Source organism: Linepithema humile, chromosome 2 (assembly GCF_040581485.1).
Source record: "Linepithema humile isolate Giens D197 chromosome 2, Lhum_UNIL_v1.0, whole genome shotgun sequence".
NCBI classification, from domain to species: domain Eukaryota; kingdom Metazoa; phylum Arthropoda; class Insecta; order Hymenoptera; family Formicidae; genus Linepithema; species Linepithema humile.
Genome location: NC_090129.1, coordinates 31,023,922 through 31,047,419, shown reverse-complemented (window position 1 = coordinate 31,047,419; position 23,498 = coordinate 31,023,922). Strand labels below are relative to the sequence as shown.

The 23,498-nt window shown below is 35.4% G+C and overlaps 6 protein-coding genes across 16 annotated transcripts; 3 read left to right on the top strand and 3 right to left on the bottom strand.

Annotated features, from left to right (window-relative positions):
- Positions 1-90: 90 nt before the first annotated feature.
- On the top strand, positions 91-7,515 carry Zmynd8 (Zinc finger MYND-type containing 8). 5 transcript variants are annotated; one of them, XR_001100665.2, is made up of 9 exons: positions 91-238; positions 327-576; positions 785-1,095; positions 2,073-2,518; positions 2,628-2,955; positions 3,273-3,453; positions 3,530-5,404; positions 5,505-5,910; positions 6,270-7,515. XR_001100665.2 is itself a non-coding variant. In XM_012366126.2 (9 exons), exons 4-9 carry the CDS (start codon positions 2,085-2,087, stop codon positions 6,275-6,277), a joined length of 3,096 nt encoding a protein of 1,031 aa, XP_012221549.1. In that variant the 5' UTR covers positions 91-238; positions 327-576; positions 785-1,095; positions 2,073-2,084; the 3' UTR covers positions 6,278-7,515. The 5 variants fall into 5 exon arrangements, 4 of the variants coding, with proteins under 4 accessions (XP_012221549.1, XP_012221548.1, XP_012221547.1 ...); XM_012366126.2 differs by having other exon boundaries at positions 5,505-5,774; XM_012366125.2 differs by having other exon boundaries at positions 5,505-5,865.
- A 673-nt stretch (positions 7,516-8,188) lies between these two features.
- Positions 8,189-11,106, top strand: Sar1 (Secretion-associated Ras-related 1). 2 transcript variants are annotated; one of them, XM_012366197.2, is made up of 6 exons: positions 8,189-8,345; positions 8,934-9,059; positions 9,495-9,614; positions 9,941-10,006; positions 10,097-10,332; positions 10,574-11,106. In XM_012366197.2, the coding sequence occupies exons 2-6, from the start codon at positions 9,017-9,019 to the stop codon at positions 10,688-10,690; spliced, it is 582 nt and encodes a 193-aa protein (XP_012221620.1). In that variant the 5' UTR covers positions 8,189-8,345; positions 8,934-9,016; the 3' UTR covers positions 10,691-11,106. The 2 variants fall into 2 exon arrangements, with proteins under 2 accessions (XP_012221620.1, XP_012221621.1); XM_012366198.2 differs by lacking the exon at positions 8,189-8,345 and adding an exon at positions 8,356-8,525.
- Positions 11,107-11,976: 870 nt separating this feature from the next.
- On the bottom strand, positions 11,977-14,357 carry Hibch (3-hydroxyisobutyryl-CoA hydrolase). Of its 5 annotated transcripts, none has more exons than XM_012365890.2 (9): positions 14,173-14,357; positions 14,040-14,114; positions 13,869-13,965; positions 13,538-13,608; positions 13,208-13,449; positions 12,878-13,119; positions 12,594-12,810; positions 12,338-12,525; positions 11,977-12,269 (listed from the first exon to the last, which is right to left on the bottom strand). In XM_012365890.2, the coding sequence occupies exons 2-9, from the start codon at positions 14,040-14,042 to the stop codon at positions 12,124-12,126; spliced, it is 1,206 nt and encodes a 401-aa protein (XP_012221313.1). In that variant the 5' UTR covers positions 14,043-14,114; positions 14,173-14,357; the 3' UTR covers positions 11,977-12,123. The 5 variants fall into 5 exon arrangements, with proteins under 5 accessions (XP_012221313.1, XP_012221312.1, XP_067206296.1 ...); XM_012365889.2 differs by having other exon boundaries at positions 14,181-14,357; XM_067350195.1 differs by lacking the exon at positions 13,869-13,965 and having other exon boundaries at positions 14,173-14,356.
- A 366-nt stretch (positions 14,358-14,723) lies between these two features.
- On the top strand, positions 14,724-15,981 carry twr (signal peptidase complex catalytic subunit SEC11 homolog C twr). The gene is made up of 4 exons (XM_012365895.2): positions 14,724-14,957; positions 15,041-15,150; positions 15,507-15,656; positions 15,730-15,981. Exons 1-4 carry the CDS (start codon positions 14,910-14,912, stop codon positions 15,962-15,964), a joined length of 543 nt encoding a protein of 180 aa, XP_012221318.1. The 5' UTR covers positions 14,724-14,909; the 3' UTR covers positions 15,965-15,981.
- Positions 15,982-16,024: 43 nt separating this feature from the next.
- LOC105671746 (Probable cytochrome P450 304a1) lies at positions 16,025-20,532 on the bottom strand. The gene is made up of 7 exons (XM_012366165.2): positions 19,682-20,532; positions 19,125-19,376; positions 18,796-18,968; positions 18,461-18,730; positions 18,062-18,351; positions 17,391-17,647; positions 16,025-17,266 (listed from the first exon to the last, which is right to left on the bottom strand). Exons 1-7 carry the CDS (start codon positions 19,770-19,772, stop codon positions 17,088-17,090), a joined length of 1,512 nt encoding a protein of 503 aa, XP_012221588.1. The 5' UTR covers positions 19,773-20,532; the 3' UTR covers positions 16,025-17,087.
- Positions 20,533-20,758: 226 nt separating this feature from the next.
- On the bottom strand, positions 20,759-23,409 carry LOC105671748 (TELO2-interacting protein 2). 2 transcript variants are annotated; one of them, XM_012366167.2, is made up of 6 exons: positions 23,171-23,409; positions 22,286-23,082; positions 22,079-22,207; positions 21,852-22,013; positions 21,571-21,777; positions 20,759-21,487 (listed from the first exon to the last, which is right to left on the bottom strand). In XM_012366167.2, the coding sequence occupies exons 2-6, from the start codon at positions 22,814-22,816 to the stop codon at positions 21,215-21,217; spliced, it is 1,302 nt and encodes a 433-aa protein (XP_012221590.1). In that variant the 5' UTR covers positions 22,817-23,082; positions 23,171-23,409; the 3' UTR covers positions 20,759-21,214. The 2 variants fall into 2 exon arrangements, with proteins under 2 accessions (XP_012221590.1, XP_012221591.1); XM_012366168.2 differs by having other exon boundaries at positions 22,286-23,008.
- Positions 23,410-23,498: the final 89 nt, after the last annotated feature.

Here is a 23,498-nt window from a genome sequence, read left to right as displayed (position 1 = left end):
TTACATCGTCCAATCATTTCGATTGCGATATCACTTTGTCGCAGCGGAAAAACGAAGAGAGAGAAATAGAGGGAGAGAGAAAGAACGAGGGTGAGATTGGGTTATGGTACTCGCTCACGTGACTGAATGCAACATAACCTCTTTAGCGCACCGAGGAAGTGACAATCTAATGACAATCTCATCTGTAAGGACAATCTCGCGTTTGACATTGAAACGAAGGAAACATCTTGTCGATACGGTATTAGCACATAATTTGATGCTATAATACTACCTGATTCTACAATTTATGCGCGAATAAACATGCATTGTTTTTTATCAAATAACAGATCGTCACCAGGACGTCATCGCTGCCAGGGCAAAATTTGCACATTTCTTGGGATGACGGTTCTCGCGACATCCGGATTATCATTTTTCGGAGGAAATAGACGAATAGTACGTAGAGCAATTAATCCAACGTTTCTTTTAGACGAGACCATGCAACAACGTCTAACCTCATTTTTCGCTACTGTCAACGATCCGACATTTCGTCCCGATTTTTCCCGAATTTATAAAGAGACGGTATCATCACTGAAAACGGTGAGCGCAGATCTTGACAGATTTATTTCTTACAGTCTTATATTTTTTATATTTTGAGTCAAACGAGTATACATTGATAGAGGGAAAAAATTGAAGAAAGCGCAGAAAATACAATAAGACGATAAAAAGAATCGATTACGAATTGTTAGGATAAAAATTAAGTTTTATTATGAAATAACATTTTGTTATGCGCCTTTCATTCTGTCAGAGACGATCGACAACAAATAACGCGGCGTCACGTGACCAGCGTCGTGAGGGGTATCGTCGAGAGATGGCGCCACCGACACCTGGCAAGGCTGGCATCGTACGAAGAGGAAGGCGAACTTTCTGATGTGAAATTGAGTGAACGAGGAACACGACGTTCGATCATCTACTGCGGCACGATAATTATTAACGTTAACGACCCTCCAAGCTAAGGGAGCAGTCCGCTTCCGTGAAGTCGAGGATGTTTTGAAGCAGCTAGTCCACAACTAGCATCAACAACACCACACAGTGTATGATACCTGAAGTTTTCACAAGGTAATGATTCTGTTTATGCCCAATGTCTCGTGTGCGCTTGTATGCTTTTGTAAGTAGCACTTCCCCTGATTCTACACAGGAAATAACTGATGCTGGAGATGCTGCCAATCTGTTACAATATGCTAAACTCATTTGGACATTGAGTGGTGTTTTTAAGTGTTTGCTGTTGCTCAGAACTTTATTATTATTACTGTGAGAAACTTTGCAGATACAAGGTTTATGAGATAATACTGCTTATCTTTGTGTTTGAGTGTTACTCAAAGAAATATTTTTAGATATCCACGCAGTCTAATCCAATAATTTACTTGTATTGGTTGGTCAGCTATGTGATATTAATGTATATACTAGATTGTTCGAATATTAACAAGATTGATTTTTTTAAAGTAGTATGAAAAGCACTTGTTCAAAAATGCTATATAACAATAAAATTATATTCCTATTATTTTACACATTCTCTCGAAGTTTGAGGCATTTTTTCAAATTTCTGGAAGTTTCTTTATTCTTTTTAAAAAAGGTTTTTGACTGAGTACGTATTTAGTTTTGCACATGGCCGGTGAGAATGAGATTTATTTTCGTTTATGTCCTTGTTTGAACTTATCATTTGTAAACTGTTTTTTTTTTTTCAAGTTTTATCTTGGTTGATTTTGTATTTAAACCTCATTTTCGTCGACCACGTGTAAAATTGAATATGTACCCAGCAAGTCTTTTTTCGACAAGGGCATAAAGAAACTTTTAGAAATTTGGGAAAAATGTCTCCCTGGGGACATTTATAGGGAGACGTATATTATTTCTGAATAAATGCTTTTTGTACTACTTTAAAAAAGTTAGTCTTATTAACATTTGAACAACATAGTATATGTATATATTGTATTTTATGATAACGTAATTGTGATTGTAATAACTGTGTCAAGATGTATATATTCACAGTGCTATTATTTTTCTCCTATATTTAACTCAATAAAATATTTTGTGTAAAGGTGATAATCAAAATGGCGTCTCAAGAAAGCGGCAAAGGGTCTGTGAAATCTCCTACCATAGATAAAGTAGATGCAATTGCAGAGGAATCAATAACAGATGAGAAAAAATTGCCAAGTACTTCTTCAGTTGAGCAACAAAATGGATTGAGCGATGTTGGTAATCCAGAGGAGAAGAAGAATTTAACATTAGATGTAACTGATGAAGCAAACAGTGGAAATAAACAGAAAAAGAACACTGATAATATAGAAAAAGAAAACAAACACAATTTGAACTCATTGGCAATTGACAAGAGTGAGCAGGACGATAATAAGGTAGATAAGAAGCAGGAAAATTTGACTTCACATGATGATTCTCAAAGTGCAGATGATAAAAAGGATGTTAAAAATGAAGATAAAGACGCTTCGGCAAAAGGAGGATCCTTAAAACGGAAACGAAAATCCTTAAGGTTAGTGCAACATTTTGCGTTTATTTTTATTCGAAAATTTGCAAAATTTATGTAAAACAAGTGATTTGAAATATATCTTAAACATTAAAAAAACTGTATTAATCTTCAGTGGTTCATCGACGACAGAACCTCCCATGGAGGAGAGCGGCACCAGAGGTAGTAAGAGGAAGAAGCTGAAGAGCACAAGCGATCGATTCTGTTGGCGGTGTCATAAGGAAGGCGTCGATGCTCATTGTACCGCCTGTCCTCGTTCGTGGCATCGCAAATGCATAGGTGGCATGCCGACCTCCTTGGAGAAATGGATATGCGGTGAATGCGTGACCATTCTGAGAGCCGAAAACGCTGAAACGCGTACTTTGTCAATGGCGCAATTGTCCGTGGATCAGTTGTGTATGCTGCTCAAACATGTGGTTGAGAGATTGCGCGAATATCCTGGGGTATGCATATATTTTTTTATATAAATTAAATATTAGTGTTATAATATATTACGGAACATGTTTAACCAGTTTCTAATTATTAGATTATATCTATGTCTGTTAAAATAAAACTAAAAATACAATTGTAGTAAAATTGAAACAAAATTGTCGCCACTGACTTTAGCAGACTTCGTAAGCCAGGAGTCTTTAGTGGAGAAAGAAATCTTTTAATGTCTTTTTGAAAGACTTCTAATTTTATTCAACCTGAAATCTGAAACTTGGTGAAAGAATGACAAATTTTTGCACTAATAAAATTTTTTATTACATTCTTTATTCAGTCCGAACCATTCTGCAAAGCAGTGGATATTGCAGAAGTGCCAAATTATTTGGATTACGTGATTAAGCCGATGGATCTGAGTCTTCTGGAGACAAATGTACGGTCTAAACTGTATGGCAGCACCGATGCGTTTATGGCAGATGCAAAATGGATTCAACATAATTGCATTGTATTCAATACTTGTACGTGAACTTGCTCTCAAATTTATATAATCACAAATATTTAAGACAAATAAATTTGTATTGTGTTGGTGTTTAGGTGGCGGTGTTTACGCGGACACATCGAAATTGACGAATGCGGCAAAGCAGCTTATCAAAGTGGCGCGTCAGGAAGTCTCGGAGATCGAGGCGTGTCCTGATTGCTACGCGCACAGCCGTAACCTGCCGAGACATCAACCGTCGTGGTTCATCGAGCCTTGTCGTCGGCCACATCCGCTTGTCTGGGCTAAACTGAAGGGTTTCCCATTCTGGCCGGCGAAAGCGATGCCGCGAGTGAACTCTCAAGGACACGTAGATGTGCGCTTTTTTGGCGAACACGATCGCGCCTGGGTACCACCGAAGGATCTCTATTTGTACTCGGAGGAGCCACCCGCGCCATCTCCTCGCAAACGCAAGTCCGACATGGACGAGTGCGTTCGTGAGATTCAACGGCACTGTGGAAAGCTTGCACTTATGTTCGGCCAATTTAAGTACGCGCCATCCAAAGTGCAATATGATCCGAACGATCCGAAGCAGATACTGCTGATGCTGCCGAATTACAATTCTCTCCAGCCTAACAGTCACTTTCCCATCTCTGAATCTCCTTCCGCGTCCGGGAAGAAAAAGAGCCCGCTGAAGAGACGGAGTTTCTCCGTTAATAAAAGCAATAAGTTACAAAGTGACGAAGCGACTGATAACGAAGTAAACACCAGTTCGAAGGAAAACGAAAACGATAAGCAGGAAAAGAGAAGTAGTGAAGCCACAGCACCAAAAGTACAAAAGTTAGATGTCGTCGATACTAAGAATACTTCAAACTCACATCTAAATACTAATCATAGTAAATTAGGTAACGCGAAAAATCGGGAGACCGCTACAATTGCTCAAAACAAAAACGTAAAGGAGGAGAAGTCGAAGAGTGCGGCATCGGCGTCTCGGGGAAATGTTGCGAGTGCGGATAACGTCGCCGCAAACAGTACAACGAGTCCTGGTTCCTCGAATAAAACCTCGTCGAAATTAAAAGAGGAAACGAAATCATCGGCGGAGAGTTCGTCAGCGACATCACCGGCCAGCGAAACGTCCGAAGTGTCGCGAGTGCGGAAGAGAAGTCTCTTGAAAAACATCATCAATCCTCAGCTGGCGCTTTCCCAGACAGAGAAGACGACCACGAGGCACGTGAAGAACAATAAAGTGTACAAACCGAAGACACGAATGGTCGACAAATTGAACGCGGAGAAGGCGTTGAAGTCCGTTTCCGCGAGCAAGGAAAATGAGAAGTCGTCACCGATCTTGAGCGGGATGACACACAAGGTATTGAACAACAACAAGGAATCATCGAAGGGTGCTCAGAAGACATCGGGGATCGATATAACGATGCTACCGCCCGCGACACCGGCGTCGAGCGCGAAGATTCTTCCCGTTTCGACGAATCCGCTCTCTTCTGCGGCGGACAAGTCTGTACTGTTTCTCGTGGTGAACAACAGTGGCAAAAACGAGGCTGCGAAACAAGTCGCGACGACAGTCAATAAGGATGTGAATTCCATGCAGAAGGAGACGCATCTTCAGAAGAAAGAGAGCAAGGCGAGAAAGACCTTGCATAATAAATCGCACAATACACAAATCGTCCAGCACTTGTTGCCGAGTACAGGCGAGTCCACTGCGACTTGCCCGACGAAGCGAGAAACGTTCTCCGCTTATCAATTGCCATCTCCGGAGGCCGGACCGATCAGCGCGCGCTTGCATCACGACGCGAACGAACTCGCGCGAAGAATGGGTCAGTTGATGGAGGAAGCGTACAAGGAGGCGGCGCAGGCCAATGTCAAGGGCGAGAACGGCACCGCTGAGAATTATGAGACGACCGTATTCTTCCTGCAGATGCAAATGGAGCATATGAAGTGGCAGCATCAACAGCAGCTCGCCGAACTGAAACACAACAACGGTACGTTTCTTTTCATCGACGGTTTTCCACTATAAAACTTGATTTGAAAATCTCTTTTTTTATTTATTTATAAAATACTTACAAGGGTTGTAAATTTCAGACCGTATCCTGTTCGAAGTGCGAAAAAGTCTGGAAGCGGAGAAGTTACGAGCTCTCGAGGAAGCTCGCAGAGACGCCGAAGAGGAGAAGGTTCGATGTATCGAGGAGACCAAGCGGAAGCAGTGGTGCGCGAATTGCGGGCGAGAAGCGGTGTTTTACTGTTGTTGGAATACGTCCTACTGCGATTATCCGTGTCAGCAGTCTCATTGGCCTACGCACATGCAAACGTGCTGTTCGCAGGAGGCCTACAGCACCGTCACCGCCAGTCCAGGTGCGAGTTTGAACCAGCAGGTGATGCCCAGACTCGTATTAAGCACGCATCACGCGGCTTCGAACGTACGGAGGGCCTAGAGTGGATTGGTGTAAGTCTCGGCGGTTCAAACAGGAAGTTTACTTGAAAGAATACTGTAAGATTACATAATGTTACTTTAAATTTTTTTTCTACGTTGTGAAATTTTTATCTATTCGCTTAGTGTAAGAGATTTGTAACAGCACAACAATTGCACTGTCAAGAAAACTGCAAAACTTATGACACTAAAACGTGATCGCACAAGCGCAAGAAATAATATAAAAGTTGAATACATCTGAGATATATTGAAGCAATCTAATATAATGTGTTCTTCGATAATTTGGTTAGTTGTACTGGTCTTTAGTAAAGTTCACAATTTGACTTACACTACTGAAGCTCTGGACGCTTCAAAGTTATTTCGTAAGTAACTCTTTTCTTGTTACATTACAATAATTTAAATGTTTTTTACCTTTTCAGAGCAATAACGCTACGACTCACGACTCTACGAGCAGGGTGTGTCCTCAACCATCTAGCAAATTGAGTGGAATTCCGCCATCGTGATTTACGGTGTCTCGGAAAGAGAAAATGAGACAGAATTCTCTCTAGGCACGTTTTATTTACAAGTGATTCGATATAACAGGACAAAGAGAACAGTTTCAACAACGCTGTAGGTAAATCTGTATTTACTAACAATTCAGCGAGTTTTGATACGAATTATCCTGAAACATTTATTCTCAAGTCTAAAATCGCGGACGTATGTATAGCTCATTTCTCTCTTTACAAATGATATTTTCAATTCTGCGTTGTAAATAATGTAGTAATTATTGTACGTGTGCAATTTTTGACAACGTTAATATTCGTGACGTATTTAGTTACACGAATTTGAATATGAGACGTAAAGTGGACAATTCATTGACATTTTGTACAAAATTTGCAGCACTCTTTTAATTTAATTAGTATTCAATTAATTAGTTCTATTTACTATTACAAAAGACGATTATAGGCATGATTAAAAGAATTTCGAACTTTTGTTCAAATATCTTTATATTATATATAAAGATATTATCTTTATATTATATATAAAGATATTATATATAAAAATATTTTAAAAAATATCTATATTATATATAAACATATATGTATAATATAAATATATGGATAACAATTTGAACATAGTAATAATCGAATATCAAAATTCTTTTTAATACAATTAAGTAGTAATTATATTAATTGATCCAAATATCTTTTATTTTATTTTCTAATATCAATTCGGATACCGAATAATAATTGATTATAAAAATTCTTTATGATATAATTAATCATCACGAATAATGTGTAATAATAATTAATAGAGATTGACCTATATACATAATTACATACTCGTTTTGAAATTTCATAACATTGATTTCATGTTGCGCGTTGTTTTTGTTGCATAATTTTTCTTTGTTCCTCCATACGTTCCTCCACGCATACGATTATGCACTCGGAATGCAAAACAAGAAATAGAGATTATTTTTTCAATCAAATTATCGCAATATCGCGAATATACTTTTCGCATAAAGTAATTAAAATTCTAGCGAAGTATGATAAGCAATGGTAAAAATTTATTTTTTTCGCTAAAGAACATCTGATACATGCGAAATTAGATGCAAATAATTTGATAAATATATTTAAAAATATCACACACACACCACACATGTTTATAATAAAAATATTAAGCAGAGATATATGGTAAAATCTTTACTGAATATGCTGTTCCTTTCTTTTGTTAATAGTCTAAAAGAAAAGATATTGCGCTAACAGTTATTATTTTTCACCTTTCACCTTTATCTCTGAAAGATGACTTTTAGATTTCAACATGAATCGTAGCTTCTTTTCATATACGGGGTGTCTTACAATAAGCAATATAGAGATATTTTAATTTTAATGAGATTTTTTTACTTGGAATTAATTTTAAATTAAGAGCAGCTATAGGTGATTTGTAAAAGAAGAACCTTCCGCGGGTCAAGCTTCAAGAGGATTCAAGCTTCAGAACTACATTCTTGACTTAATTTGAAATAGATTTGAATAGAATTTTAATTTGAAATTTAATTAGAAACAAGTAATGTTGAAATTGAAAAGTTGCGAAAAATGACTTTTTTAAATGAATTTTTGCGAGGCAAAAATTAATATTAAATATATTAAAATATGTATTAAAATTATAGATAATCTCTCAATTGTAGGACGTTTCTGTACATGTAAAAACGCAAATTTTAGAAATCGCTCTCTTTAAAGTACTTTATTAGATAATATGAAACATGTAATTAAATAAAATTAACATATGTATACATATACAAAATGAAACCAAATAATGCAAAAATAAATGCTACATAAAAATGTTTGAAAATTCGCGCCTGTGATGCAGCACCGTTTCCCGCAACATGGCGAGCGGAAGTAGACGTCACCCAGTGCCAACTGCCAGCCAACGGGGCTCTGTGGTAGGGCTGCTCTTTTTATGGGAGGAAAAGTACTTTTCTCCGTCCCCGCGGCCTCCGTACGCTTTTTTCACAGTGGGTACGTCAAAGTTACGGCATCGAGCCTTTTGAATCGTCGCTTTTTGACGCGACGCGCGTAATTCTCGGAGCGATCGGCTGTCGATTTTTGTAGTCCTGTGGTGATTCGCGCGAAAGAGAGAAAGAGAGACACTGCGAGAAAAAAAAAATTGTTTAGTGTCGGTAGACGAATAGAGGTTTGGTGAGTCGTCATGTTTTTCAATTTCTAAATTATTGGCTGATCATACGGCGGATGAGAATAGCGGATCGAATCAGATTCCGCATCGCGATCCCGTTTCTCGCCTCGGCTGCACCTTCCTGCACCTCTCGCATGTAAAATTAAACGTACACGCAATTACGCCCGCGTGGAGGAAGACGGGCAAAGTGCGAAGAAGCGCAACTGAGAGAAACGGATCCCGGATCGCGCGAATACACGCGGTGCATCGCGCTGACGACGACGCACTGGCTTCTCGCAGCCAGTGCACCACCTGCACTCTATTAAAAGCTAGAATCGCGACGGATTTAAAGAATCGGCCGCGTAGCGCGCGTACAGTCGATCGGTCACGTTGGCAGACAGTGATCTCGTTAACTCGTTTCGCTATTGTTGCAGAGTCATTCGTTAGTTAACACACGCACTCAACACACACGCCGCACGGTAGACGACGCGCATAATATTCTTTCGAAACTACAAATATGTTTATTTGGGACTGGTTCGCCGGAGTGCTGAATTATCTCGGTGAGTGCAATCTTTCTTTCATTAACATGTTCCATAATCAAAGGCGAGGTTTCATCGAGAAAATCGTAATTTGATTACGATGTTATAATTAAATCGTGAAGTCATTGAGGCTGATAAATATTCATACATATTTCTTGGAAGAATTTCGTTATCGGAACGATTGGAATAATTCTGAGAAAGAACTCCACTTTTGATCTCGAAGAACAATTGGATAACTAAGACCTTTGTCATTGCCAAGAGAATGATACTACTTGTTAAGTCAATTTATATATATCTGCTTATCATTCATTAAAAAAAGGACAGATTACTTTGTATTGTACAGTTTTTGTCACAAATAATTTATTTTTGTTTGTCAGATTCACTGTTAATAGCAGCTTACATTTCTGATAAAAGATTATTGCCCTGTTGATTCATATAACTTTTCTTTATTTTTAGGATTATGGAAGAAGAGTGGCAAGCTTCTTTTTTTGGGTTTGGATAACGCAGGCAAGACAACATTGCTTCACATGCTCAAGGATGATCGTTTAGCTCAACATGTGCCCACATTGCATCCAAGTAACTAATTTTAGACTAATTCACATCTCTTTCCTATTTATATTGCATTAGCTATTCCTAAAAGTGTATATTTCTATATACAGGTATTTTTTTACCAATTAATTATATGTTTTGGAATGACAAACTTTAATTTGGTTTTTTTTTGTACTTACACAATAAAATCTGTAATTGTAATTTTCTGTTTTAAAATCGAAATTACATGTCTCCATTATGTCATAGGAAATAATTAAAATAAAAATAATTGCATTCTGAGTTATTAATAACAATTTCTGTTTCATTAATATGTTTTATAATCAAAGGCTGCAATAATGCTTTGTGTTTTGCAGCATCTGAAGAACTATCTATTGGAAATATGAGATTCACAACCTTTGATCTTGGAGGCCATACTCAAGGTTTGTGAGCAAAGTATACACTTTATAAAGTTCCTTTTTACAATTACTGAACAAATACTCATAGCTTTACAACAAACTTTATTTTTCCAGCACGTCGTGTATGGAAGGATTACTTCCCAGCTGTTGACGCGATAGTATTCCTCGTTGATGCGAGTGACAGGACAAGGTTAACAGAATCAAGAGCTGAGTTGGATGCTTTGTTGACTGACGAACAACTCAGCACGTGTCCAGTTCTCGTGCTAGGCAATAAAATAGATAAACCAGCTGCTGCATCTGAAGATGAACTCAGGAACTTCTTCAATCTGTACGGACAAACAACGGGAAAGGTACAGTTCAATATAAATTGGAGAGATGCTTTTTTTCTCTTCTCTCCTCCTCTCTAGCTCTTATTGTTTTAACTATAACTACATTGAATTATAAATGTTAGGAGTGAGAAGTCATGCAAATTTTTTTCTAACTCCAAATATCAATAAAAAATAAGTTTTTTATATGCTATTATTCGCGTATTAATTAGTGATTTAAAAATTTTTATAGAATTTTTACTAAAAAATATAATTTTGTTTTTAGGGTAAAGTCCCTCGCAGCGAGATACCCGGCCGTCCACTGGAACTGTTTATGTGCTCAGTCCTGAAGCGACAGGGATATGGGGAAGGCTTCCGTTGGCTTGCACAGTATATAGATTGAACGTATATATTATTACATTCGTGACAGACAGATTCTCGACAGTTTCATCATACATTTCCCTTTCCTCTGGTAATGGTGCCGATAACGGAATTGTCATATTCACGTGAATTCAACAGTAGGAGAGGAATACCGTTCATCGATTCCCAAAATAAAATTCGAATAAACAGTAATTGAAATTTGAGACAATTTTCACAAATAGCTACGAATATTCTCGAGAACATTGTACACGCGAGTGATAGGACTGATTTCTTTGACGCTGACAAAGCCCTCTCTCTGAATATTTCAAATCCCGTAAATTACGTGGAATCCTATCATTTTGCGAGTCACACTAGGGGAATAATCATTAACACGTGCTGGAGAATGAAATAAAAACGTTTTTTGATAAATAAAGCTAATAAACTATTTAAGAATTCCAAGTGTTTTGTAGATTTATTTTTCGATAAAAACGTTACATTCAACAGTGAGTAATATCTCATATGTTTTATTTCAAGAAAGTTGAAAACATACAATACGTAAATATGAAAATCAGATCCACATTTTTTGTTTCCTTTAATTAATTTACTAATAGTACAATTGAATGGCTGCTAAATATTACTACACATTTTATTGCTGATATTAATTTTATGTTTAATTTCTACTTATATATGCATTCCTGTATTTGTGCCAATAATTCTTATATTTGAAATTATTTAAAAAATGCAGAAATGTACAGAAAGAAAAATGTTGAGTGATTTTTGAGTTTTCTTTGATAACGGCTTTGGTTGCTAAACTCTATTGATTGATACTGTAAAATAGTGCAAATATAGTTTGTAGATAGGAAAAAAAACTGCGTATCTCACAACGACAGTTAATATTGATTAATATTGGTCAAAAAACCAGCACATGCTAAATCTTGAAAAATTATTTTCAATTATACCTTATCTGTAAATTAAGTTATTGTTAATACTATTCATAAAAATTTGTAAAGTTTGTGGGAAAGTTTTGTTATTTTAGTCGATAAATTTAATTTATACGAATAAATCATGAGTCATACCTAGAATTTCTTCCTGTAATAAAAATCAAATTTACATACAGATATTTTGAATATATATACGTAATAGTACTTATGTTAGTTGTAAGTACTCATAATGTTTTCTTCGTTATTTTACACAAATAAAATATATTGTTTTGTATTTTATACAAATTATTTACAAAATGATCTCTAACGAATCAGTTTATAATATAATCTACATCTATATGCAAAAGAAAAATGTGGAAAATTGTACAAATATTAAAAAAAAACAAAGTTCAACATTTGAACAACAACTTTAATATATATCTCAATCTATACAAAATTGGAATACAAAAATAAGATCTTTACTTGTTTTCATAACAATATGTGGCAAAAATATGCTTAAAATATAACAACTAAATGCGGAATAAAATCTTAAATCTTATAATTTACTAGCTTGCAGTTTCAGTTCTTTTTCTGCAGGAAGTGCCGCAAATCGTTTATTTAGATATTCATCTGTGACTTGAGACAAGGAGGCTGGCTTCCATATAGGTTTTTGATCTTTGTCTATCAACAGAGCTCTGACACCTAAAATAAAATTGAAGTAGTCAACTCAACAGTAAGGATTTGCAAGGCATAAATTAAAATCTAATTACCTTCGTAAAAGTCATTGTCTTTGTTTAAAGCGGTGTATGCCAGTCTATATTCAATTTCTAAACATTCCGCCAAAGATTTCCCTCTTCCTTCATCGATCGCTTTCTTGGCAACTTTAAGAGAAGCCGGAGACATTTTTTTTAATGTTTCTACGTTCTTCTGTGCCCACTCCGAATTGTCTTTTATTAACCTTTACAACAAAATTCTTATGTTATACATGAAATGTCGGTTTAATCGATTTTAATATTCATATTTTACCTTTCAATTATCTCTTCGACAGATGAAGCAGAAAAACAGTTTTCTATCTGCGACATATGCGGCGCCAAGCTGAATACGTGATTCAATTTTGGTTGATAATTGTTCAAAATATTTTCAATATCGGATTCTTGCGACATTAACAGATCACGTTTTAAATCCGTGAGTTTCTCCGACAGTACAAAGTGTGTCGCAATTCCAGCAAGAAGTACATCAATACCTTAATAAAATAAACATTTATATATGAATAGGTAGGATATTTTAAATTTAGGTGACATATTGTGTACCTTTTAATCTGTGTCCTGTTAATCCTAAAAAGAGACCCAATTTTCCCTTTAGTCTGGGCAAGAAGTAAGAACCGCCGACATCGGGAAACAGTCCTATAGCTGTTTCCGGCATAGCAAAAAGGGTTTTCTCTGTGGCGATTCTATATTTGCCATGTACAGATAATCCAACGCCGCCTCCCATTGTTATGCCATTCATAAGAGCTATATAAGGTTTCTTGTATGTACCAATCAAGTAATTAAGACTATTACAGAAAGAAAAGAAACTCTTACAATTTATTCATAAATACATAAATGGTGCATATTTGCTGTTGAACAAATTATATAACTTACGTGTATTCCTTTTTAAAAAATTCTTCACCCAGAGCTTCCCCTTTTGGTTTATTCAATGCCAAGACCAGCGATTTGACATCGCCACCAGCACAGAATGCTTTATCACCTGCACCCTCTATTATTATTAGCTTTTTCGAAGTTTCCCATTGTTTGAGAACAGGATAAATCTTCTCAACCATAGATAAAGTTACAGCATTCAATGTTTTAGGTCGATTTAAAACTATTAGTCCACTGTCTCCAACCTGTTAATAACAATTAATAATTTTAATGTAGCTTGATTAAAAACTGGCAAAGTTAAATATTGTGAAACATAATAATATGTGGACGTACTTCTTTTATAAGAACCTCCTCATCCATACTTGTTTCTGTATTGGCTGACTCTTTTGTATCTCTGGAGGATGCTAAAATCATAAAAAAATCTGCTTGTAATCAATGACATAAAGATAGTAAAACATTTACAGGATCTTTTTTGCAATTATATGACATGAATCAGTATGATACAGTTAAGAATTAAGTAAACGTTTTTGCTCTATACAAGAACAATCTAATATTTTTGTAATACGTATCGTTATGTGGAGAAGAATAAAATTATTTTGGAGAATTACTCCGGTGATGTGAAAGCTGTGACAGAACTTGGCATGAACTTGATAAAATTTTTCACCTGAGACAAAACTTGATACTGATAGCCTTTTAATAGGAACACGTGTGACCGCTGCACTGACGCCTAAACAATGTAACTTTCCTGCGAAGTTTTGTATCTAAATATAAGCGTAGCACAATTACAATAATTACCATTATTTAAATTTATTTAATTATTTTAATTCAAATTTACCATTTTTGTGTACGATGATAATGCTATTATTTGAATATGCTGACGTGAACTTCCTCGATGTAAATATGTAATAAGCTGCAGATATACAAGGTGTCTTAAAATCATCCAGCATTCTTTTTTATTGAATACTTACACACTTACATTTCTAGTAATGCGCCATCCTGTTGTTAAAGCACTATATCTTCTGACGCATACTCAGGCAACTCGTATCTTGTTTTAATTATTAGATTTGAGACACAAGCAGCATGAGGGAGGGAATCAGAACTGCCAGTTTTCCTTGGAGAGCTCCATACGCATACAATCGAGGCCTGCTGACGTCACGTATCTATGTACGCTCGGCTTTCGGTTTGTAGAAGCGAGCGGACATATGTTTTGCGTTGCACGCGTCTTGACAGTGAAAATGCTTTCCTGAATTTCGCTCCACGCAAAATCTTTTCTGAGATTTACAGTCTTTCATAAAACGTTTATGATATTTATATTAATGAAATATTTATATAATAACATTATAGAATAACATTCTTTTATTTATGGAAATTAAAATTCAAAACGCAATCGTTCAAAATCCCGCTAAAATAGAGCATAAGAAAGGAGACAGAGATACTCTTTTCTAGTATCCGAAGCTAGCCGAAGCAAGCCGAAGCGCGGAGCTCACATGTACGTGGCTTGCGCTTGCTATGTGCATGTGTGCGGTATTCCTTCTCTCATGCTGTTCACTACTTGCGTCTCAAATCTGGCATTACTGCTTGGCACGGTCACTGTGTATGATTTCAACACGCAACCGACCGGTATCCATATTTATTGCATCTCTACGCTGGTATCAACGAAACTGGAAATTATCTGGAATCGATTTCTGTGCATTAAACTATCACCATGTTGCAGTCGATATTCGATGATTTACGGCGTATGAATAAACGCCAGGTAAATTGTTCTCACAATTATTATCATTACGGTTATTCGGGATTACATATGGTCGCCACGTATGAATATTCTTTGATTTTCAGTTTCTCTACCAAGTATTAAGTTTTGGTATGATAGTGTCATCGGCGTTAATGATATGGAAAGGTCTGATGGTCGTAACCGGCAGTGAGAGCCCTATCGTAGTGGTATTGAGGTAAATGAATATATAACCTAACCTAATTCCATCGTCTATCTATATTAGATATCTCAATTTTTAATTGTCTTCCGCCCAAATTTTCCACTGAATTCGCTAATTTGAAATCAGTATTGCCCGCCCTTGCGTACAGTAACATTTATCAAATATGAATTATTATAAAAAAGTGATACTTTATATTGTTTATGCATATTTTATACAAATTTGAAGGGTATATATAAATATTTAAAAGATTTAATAACGTCGACAAAAAAAATAGCAAACTTTTAACAAATGTGCAATCAAAATATTCACAGAATAAGAATCAATGTAATTCGATAAAATCAGCATTGATCTAACACTGTTATTTTTTGCAGTGGTAGTATGGAACCTGCGTTTCATAGAGGCGACTTACTCTTTCTCACCAATTATCAAGATGAGCCAGTGAGAGTGGGTGAGATTGTTGTTTTCAAAGTCGAGGGCAGAGATATACCTATTGTGCACAGAGTACTTAAGCTCCATGAAAAGTAAGAATTGTTACAGTGCTCTATCTACATGTAAATAAATAGAATAATTTTTTAAAATGTATGAAATTTCTAGGGGTGACCAAAATAACACAGTCAAATTCCTCACAAAGGGTGACAACAATTCAGTGGACGACCGAGGCTTATATGCACCTGGTCAGTTATGGCTGTCGCATAAAGACATAGTAGGTCGAGCGAGAGGTTTCTTACCATATGTCGGGATGGTTACTATATACATGAATGAATATCCTAAGTTTAAGTATGCAGTATTAGCATGTCTTGGATTGTACGTTTTGGTACACAGAGAATAAAGCCGCTCCATAAGTTATATTGTAATGTAAATTATCACCGACTGTCCAGAGAATGCGCAATTTATTCTTATAAGTTTATTGTTTAAACATATACAGAAACTTAAACACAGATATGTGTGTCTGATGTGTTCGAACATAGCATGCACAATAGGGGGGGAATATTTGTATATATATATCGCTAAATGTACACTTAACAAGAAATATAAAAACATTCTAATCGAAGCGCATTTCTTAGCACACATGTATATTCGTGCATTTAAATTTCAAGTGGTGTCAGGCACTTGAGTTGTCGCGAATAAACTTATGCACTAAACATTCTATCTTGATTTTCACAAGATATGGATATTTAAAGCAAAACACTGTATAGTGAAAGATCATAGAATAGGACTTTTTATCTTTAAGTGAAATAAGAGCGTATTTATTTATATTTGCAATTATATTGTATCTAATTAAAGACATCTTCTCTAACAAGATGTTACAAACGTTAAAAAGAGTCCTAAAGATATCTAAAAATATCTTCAGATACCTCTTAGAGATATCATTTTTTTATATTTCTGTTTTTTGAATATATATATATATATATATATATATATATATATATATATATATATATATACATATTACAACTTATAATTGCAACTGATACTGCTTATGTATGTTTGCTGTTCATTCGTGTCATAACATAATCTTTTATTGCAAATATAATAGGTACTTCTACAAAAAGTATCCACAAATACCTATTCGAAAAAATAACAGCAAATACAATATCTAATACAGCATGTCACACGAAAAAAAAAACTAAAGATCTGGCTAAAAATATGTAGTATCCTAAATAAGCAAATCAACATTTCATACATCATCTTCGTGAAAAAAAGTTTTAAATCAAGTTGTAAAATTTTAGCAAGGTGCATTGTAATTATTTTTATCTCACATGTAAAATAAATTTGTAACATTTGAATTCAACGTATTGATCCTCTTCGCCTTCTAATTTCAAATAATCTTCCGGTCAATTACGTAAGTCGCTACTTTATCGTTTCGGTAATTTTGACAGAAAAATAACAGATAATAAGTTCAAATGATAGGCGGTTTGATTATGCAAATTTTTTAAATAGCAGGGCGATAATTAACGTAATTCTAGACGTATCCATAACTCCTTCACATTGACGATTAGGCCAGGCACTCTATCTTCAAGACTCGACGGTTCACCTTCCACGAAGGAGAAATTGAAGTTTTGCAGCAGGAGGGCCAATGTTTCAAATATAGTGTATCTGGCATAAGTTTCTCCCATGCATACCCGGTGACCTGTGCAAAGGCAGAGAAAATTAATTATTATTGAAATTTAAGCTGCCGAGTATTTTGTACGGAAAAAATGAACAAAATTTTGTTTCTAGATGCACTGCGATCAACGGCGCAGACATCAACTCACCGAGACCGAAAGGCAGCGACATGTCTTTACAAATTTGCCCATCCTCTTTCAGAAATCTTTCGGGTCTGAAATTCTCGGGATCGCCCCACATTTCACGATCGTGATGCATCGCTGATAAATTGGTGAAAATCGGCGTGTTTGCCGGTATGTCGTAACCCCCTAACGTGGTATCTTTCAGGGCCTTGTGAATTACGCCAAACGGCGTGAGTGTCTCGATTCTCATTGTTTCTCGAATGACTGCTTCTATGTAAGGCAAACTGAAGCAAAACAACAATGTTGTTTCTTTAATCGCTGCTTTATCTAATCAGAATTAAGTTTGTAAAAGTGTCTCAATATCACAGCTACATGCAATTGTAGTATACAGTTGCAGTTTATATATGACGTGACCTACTTGTTCACCGGTAAATAATCTTATCTTCTTCAACATTAAAGATACAAAAGTATAGTTATAGTTACATCCTTAACGTCATGTTCGATTTGTACTATGACCTTTTCGTTATAAATAACTGACAAGTTTCTTATCTACATTTAACAAACTGCACATTATGTTGTGATATTTACAACATATATATTGTAGCAAAGTCCATTGGCATTATTGAGGCAATGTCTGTCCACAGAGCTGATATTTATTTGAGATAAAGCTTTAAAGGTTTTATTAAGTGCGCACTTACTCTTTCCTATCCTCCCATGTGACCAATCGTCCAGTTCCAACAATAGTATCTATTTCACTTTGTGCTTTCTCCATAGCTTTAGGATGATGCATCAAGTACTTGATAATGTGGGTGATAACGGTCGGTGAAGCCGACAAAGCAGGAAACATTACGTCAACCAGCAAAATAATTAATTGTTCTTCCGTGAAATATTCCGACTTATCATTTTCGTTCAATTTCTTCAAATATTTATCAACGAATCCTCGATCAATGTGCTCGCTGAGGGTGATTTTTTGTTCCTCCAAAGTTTTCTACAATTGTAAAACACACATAATTGCATCTTGCAGAATAATAATCAACACCAAAATTTAAATATATATATATAATTATTAATTGAATATATGCTTATATACGATTTACCTTAACAACATCTACTATTGCATAATTTCCCTTCATGTGGTTCGTGTAGCCAAACATATTGCCAAAGTATTTCAATATTGGTAGGAAAAGTATCATGCCGCCGGTTGTTTCATTTGCTCTCTGAAACATCATAGCCGAGCGACAGAGATGCCGCGAAATATCGTGCTTGCTTCTATCAAATCTTTGACCGAACATCACGTTCCATATATTATTAGCCGAAGTCGCGTACAGAATGTCCGGAAAGAGCATCAAATTGCCTTTCATTATTTCCTGTGGATAATGATATTTTTAATAAAAGATCGTCGTGCGCTTATATTTTACATTAGACAGCATACCTTCTCTCCGTCGTAAATGGGTCCGTTTTTCAAGATATCGATAAATAAAGACATTTCGTCCATAATCTCGCTCTCGAGCTTATCTTGGCGTCGACCAAATCCAAAATCACGCATATAACGGAGAGCAAATCTCCTCTGTTCGTGCCATTGCGGACCATCGATGAAAAATATACCTGCAATTTTATAACGTTTTGCATGACGAAAGGAAAAGAAAACGGGAAAATGGAAGACGTTATTTATGCAAAAGGAGCAGGAATCACATATTGCGCATACACTTAAAAATATATGAAGTAGAAAGTATATGAACAAGTAATTGTGTCTCGCATTACCTAGTTTTTTTCCAAAAGCTCGATCATTTATTGTTTCCAAACAAGTAACTCGACCATCGAATTCTTCTCTTGTGAATACCTCTTTTATGCTAGCGTAATCATTCACTATCACCAGGAAAAAGTCACCGAAATAACCACTGATAATCTTGGACTTCAGCTTCTTAGTATAATAATCCACGGCTAGATGTGGGAATTTGTAATTTTTCCATAATAACATCCAATAAGATCCTCCTATTGGAAGTCTGATAATGCCTGCGTTAGAAAAGTTTCGCAAATGAAAACGTTAATATCAAAGGACTTGAATGTTTCTGTGGCATACATTCAATTCTTAATGACATATTAAAAATTTATTTGCGCCACAGAAACATTCGTTAAATATAATAATGTATAAAATATGATACAAGCTTTTTGTCTAATGTTAATTAATGTTCAGTAGATAATATTTAACAGTGGAATATAAAGCGTTTCAAAGTATTCAATACTACAAAAGATCAAAATTAAGAAAATAAACAAGAATTCAGGAACAAATATTAGTGCAAAATTTAAAATTAATTTACCTGGAGGTGAATTCGGCGGTTTGTCAATAGTAAATCTGTAAAGCTTGTACACCGCGAGGAGTACAAGTATAATGACTAAGAATGGTGACATGCTTGGACGAGCAACGGACACAGAATAACCGAGTATTAACGCGAATCTCAGCTTTTAAGAAGAGCAGAGTCAATTATATAACTCCGGTAATCGCAAAACAACTATAAAAACGCCAGACACACATGTCATGAGAAATTTCTGATCATCCCTTGATTATCTTATTAATGATTAAAATGTAAAATTCAAGTTGTTTTACTATTTCTAAATAATTCGAGGAATAATCTACGTCTCGTTGCCTGATTACTTGTTTCTAATGCGTACTTGACCATTTCTTATCTGGCCACATTCAAGAATCAATTTTTATACAAAAATCTAGAAATTATCACAGTGAGAAAATGTTAAAAGGATGAACATGTTATATATTTTCTATTTATGCAAGGCTAATATTGCAAGGTCTACTGATCAAAACAAATAGATATTTGATTTTTTCTTACTTTTCACTTTAAATTAAACAAATGTAAGCAAGTTTTTTTTTAAACAAAAGGTTATCTCTATACGTAATATTAATCATGTATTTATTTATAATTGTGCAAATTGTGCATATTATTTTTATGCAGTGCATAGGAAAAATTCTGGAACAGCCAATTATCTCAAAAAGTATTGGTTTATTGGAAAAATGTTTTAAACAAAAATAGTAGAGCTTAAAAAATCTATTAGCTGGTGTTATTTATTTGAACTTTCGATGACCTTGATCAGGATTTTCAAGGTCATCCAAAGTTGAAATAACTATCACTAGCTAATAGATTTGTTTAAGCCTTACTATTTTTTTTTGAAACATTTTTCCAATAAACCAATACTTTTTGAGATAATTGGCCGTTCTGGAACTTTTGCTACGCACTGTATATTAATAAAAATAAATAAAAATTAATAAAAATTAATAAAAATTAATAAAAACATATTTAAAATGTATTATTTGTACGCTTCCACAAGTTCTCTGAATCCAGCCTTAAACATGACGCATTTTATAATAATTTAAATAATATATGTAATAACACATATACAATTTAATATACATGTATATAATTGCCATGGTAGACGACATATTTTAATTAATTGAATAAATTAGATTACTGTCTGCAACTGCATTTGCAATCGAGTTATTTGTAAGTTAGAAAAAATTTGTATATACTTAGAAAAATTTACCATATATCGCAGATTTTAAATATATGCAAGGTATACGCACAAAATTCTAATTTTCTTCTCTTGCGTTTATACGTGTATCGCAAATAATTGAAATAAATATGTTGTAACAAAAATTTTAATTTTATAAATAACTGTATATTGATATTCTCACATCGCAAATAAAATATCTAAGTACCTATTGCTTCCGTTTACCGATGTACTATATAAGTTTACATGAGAATATGTTTCTCTATCAGCATTCACGTATTATAGAGAATATATTATATATACAATTCTGATACGCGACTGCACGTCGTAAATTATTCGAAATACTTGATATCACCATCCTGGATTACAAGCGGCAGGCTACCGTTGAACACCGAACGCATTCGATTGTCGTTCTTCATTGCGCAGGCTACATTTGGCGACAGCTGATGCAACATGCAGATGCAATCTTCCAGGTTTTGTATGATTGCTCGATCGAACACCGGTGTCTCGGACAAGTCAAAATGTAGCTTCAAGAATGCGGTGTAAAGTGGAGTACAGTGCGCTGCCACTCGCAAGCGAAACATCAAAAGAAACGTCTTTGCCATCTAAATAAAAGAGACACACAAATTAACCAGATTTCATTGTTTATTCTATATTATATGGCAAAGTGTACTGAAATATATCGTACCTCTAATGTTGCCTTCAATGTTCTCAAATCCGTGTAATGTTCGCAATACTCGGTGAGCACGCGAGTGAGCGCCTCGCACCATTTGGCACAGCCTATGTTTGTTATGAGTTGAGGTAAACTCAACATATACGCGTGTCGTAATTCAATATTCTGCTCGAATTCCATGTTGTCTATTAAAGTCAGGAGAACGTCGTCGCGCGTTGTCCACTATGAAGAAGTAAAAATTATAGCATCCGATATTAAACTGACTATTAATCATATAAATTTATAATTAGATTTACTTCAAACAGATTTATGGTATTATCCCAATGTTCCGTGGTAGCTAGAAGACTGGCCATGCAGGAGTACAGAGGCATAATGTATCTCACTTCCTTCTGATGAGTCAAACGTTCCAGAGCGTGATAGATTACCTTAGCGTAGCCAGTATCTATCAATCCCTTTTTCTGAAACATTTTATTAAGTAAGCACATATATGTAACATTCAATAAGAAACTTTGTTGATAATTACCATGTAAGAATGCTGTATAATTTGATATATACATTCCAGGCCTATTACTACATTGTCAGGAAAATAGTCATCGAGGATGATTAGTGCAGTGGGCAAGATATCTCCAATGTTGTTAAATAAACCCGGTTTCTGTGATAAAGACAAAGCAGAATACATGTATAATTTGATGACATACAGATTGAGAATCTCTATAAGAATTAGACTTACTTCAGCTTCTTGTAAAATCCATCTGTAACACGCAACAGCTGATGGATAAGTCTTCCAAGTATCTTTCAATAATTTAGGTCTTAACATTAACAACAAGTTACTTAAATTCTCCTGTTCCATCAAGAATCGAGATATACTTTGACAGGCGTACAAGTCACAGAAATCAGTGAGCAATTCTTTGGAAATAGAGACACACTCGGCTGTGTTCCAAATATTCTTCTCGCTATGTTCTCCAATGAGTAACAGTAGATTCATGCCAAAGGTCATCCCTGTGATATTGTTTAGCTGCAAATTGTTCTCTCTACAAGTGTTTAAGATATGTTGCAGCATTGACCTGACGCTATGTAGATTTCTCTCCACGACAAGCCTGTACTCTCTGAAGTCCTTCTCCTCACAGGGACGTTCCATTCCAACTGTTCTCTGAGGTGCAAAACTCTTCTGAATCAAATCTATACACAGTGCCCATGAATCATCCTCGCAGAAATTACTCCTGATCTTCAACACCTCCAATTTGTTCAGTAAATTATCCATCTTTGCGAATATTAAGATCCCAATCAGCGATACGTCTTCCCAATTGCAAGTTGTTCTCTCTAGATGTATCTCACACAGACATTATTCCGTGGCCAATTTATCAACACAGTTAATTGCTTCGGTCTTTTGGAAAACATTCTGTTGGATCAATATCGAATTTTCCAGATGTTTTTGATCGCAATGTCCGACGATCTGCGAACAATCGTAGGTGGACGTAAGATGAGTTTTGCAGTGGTTAGATTTCGATGTCAATGCGTGAAAATGTTCTGTAAGTTTATGGACAATTGCTAAACTGCGACGATCTCGGCACAAGGTGCACTTTCGCTTATACGTCACTTAAAAAATTGCACTTACCGAGATTGCACCGGCTTTGATTGTCAGTAGTCTACAGTCACTGGTGAATATAATGCAATGCAATTGGATGCAACGCAGATCGATGCGAACAAACGGGCGATTGTCTTTCGCAATTAAATTGCGATTAAATGATCAGAGATATGAAGATTAATATCTCTTGCAAAATAGTATTATACACACGGGAACGCACAGCAATCGACGAGTCGAAATCATGATGTATTTATGACATAATTATGGCATATATACGTTTGTAATTTGTACGATATCTCGCAACGTGATGATCGATATATCGCTGCGATATATCAAGTTGTGCGATTGGAATTTTTAT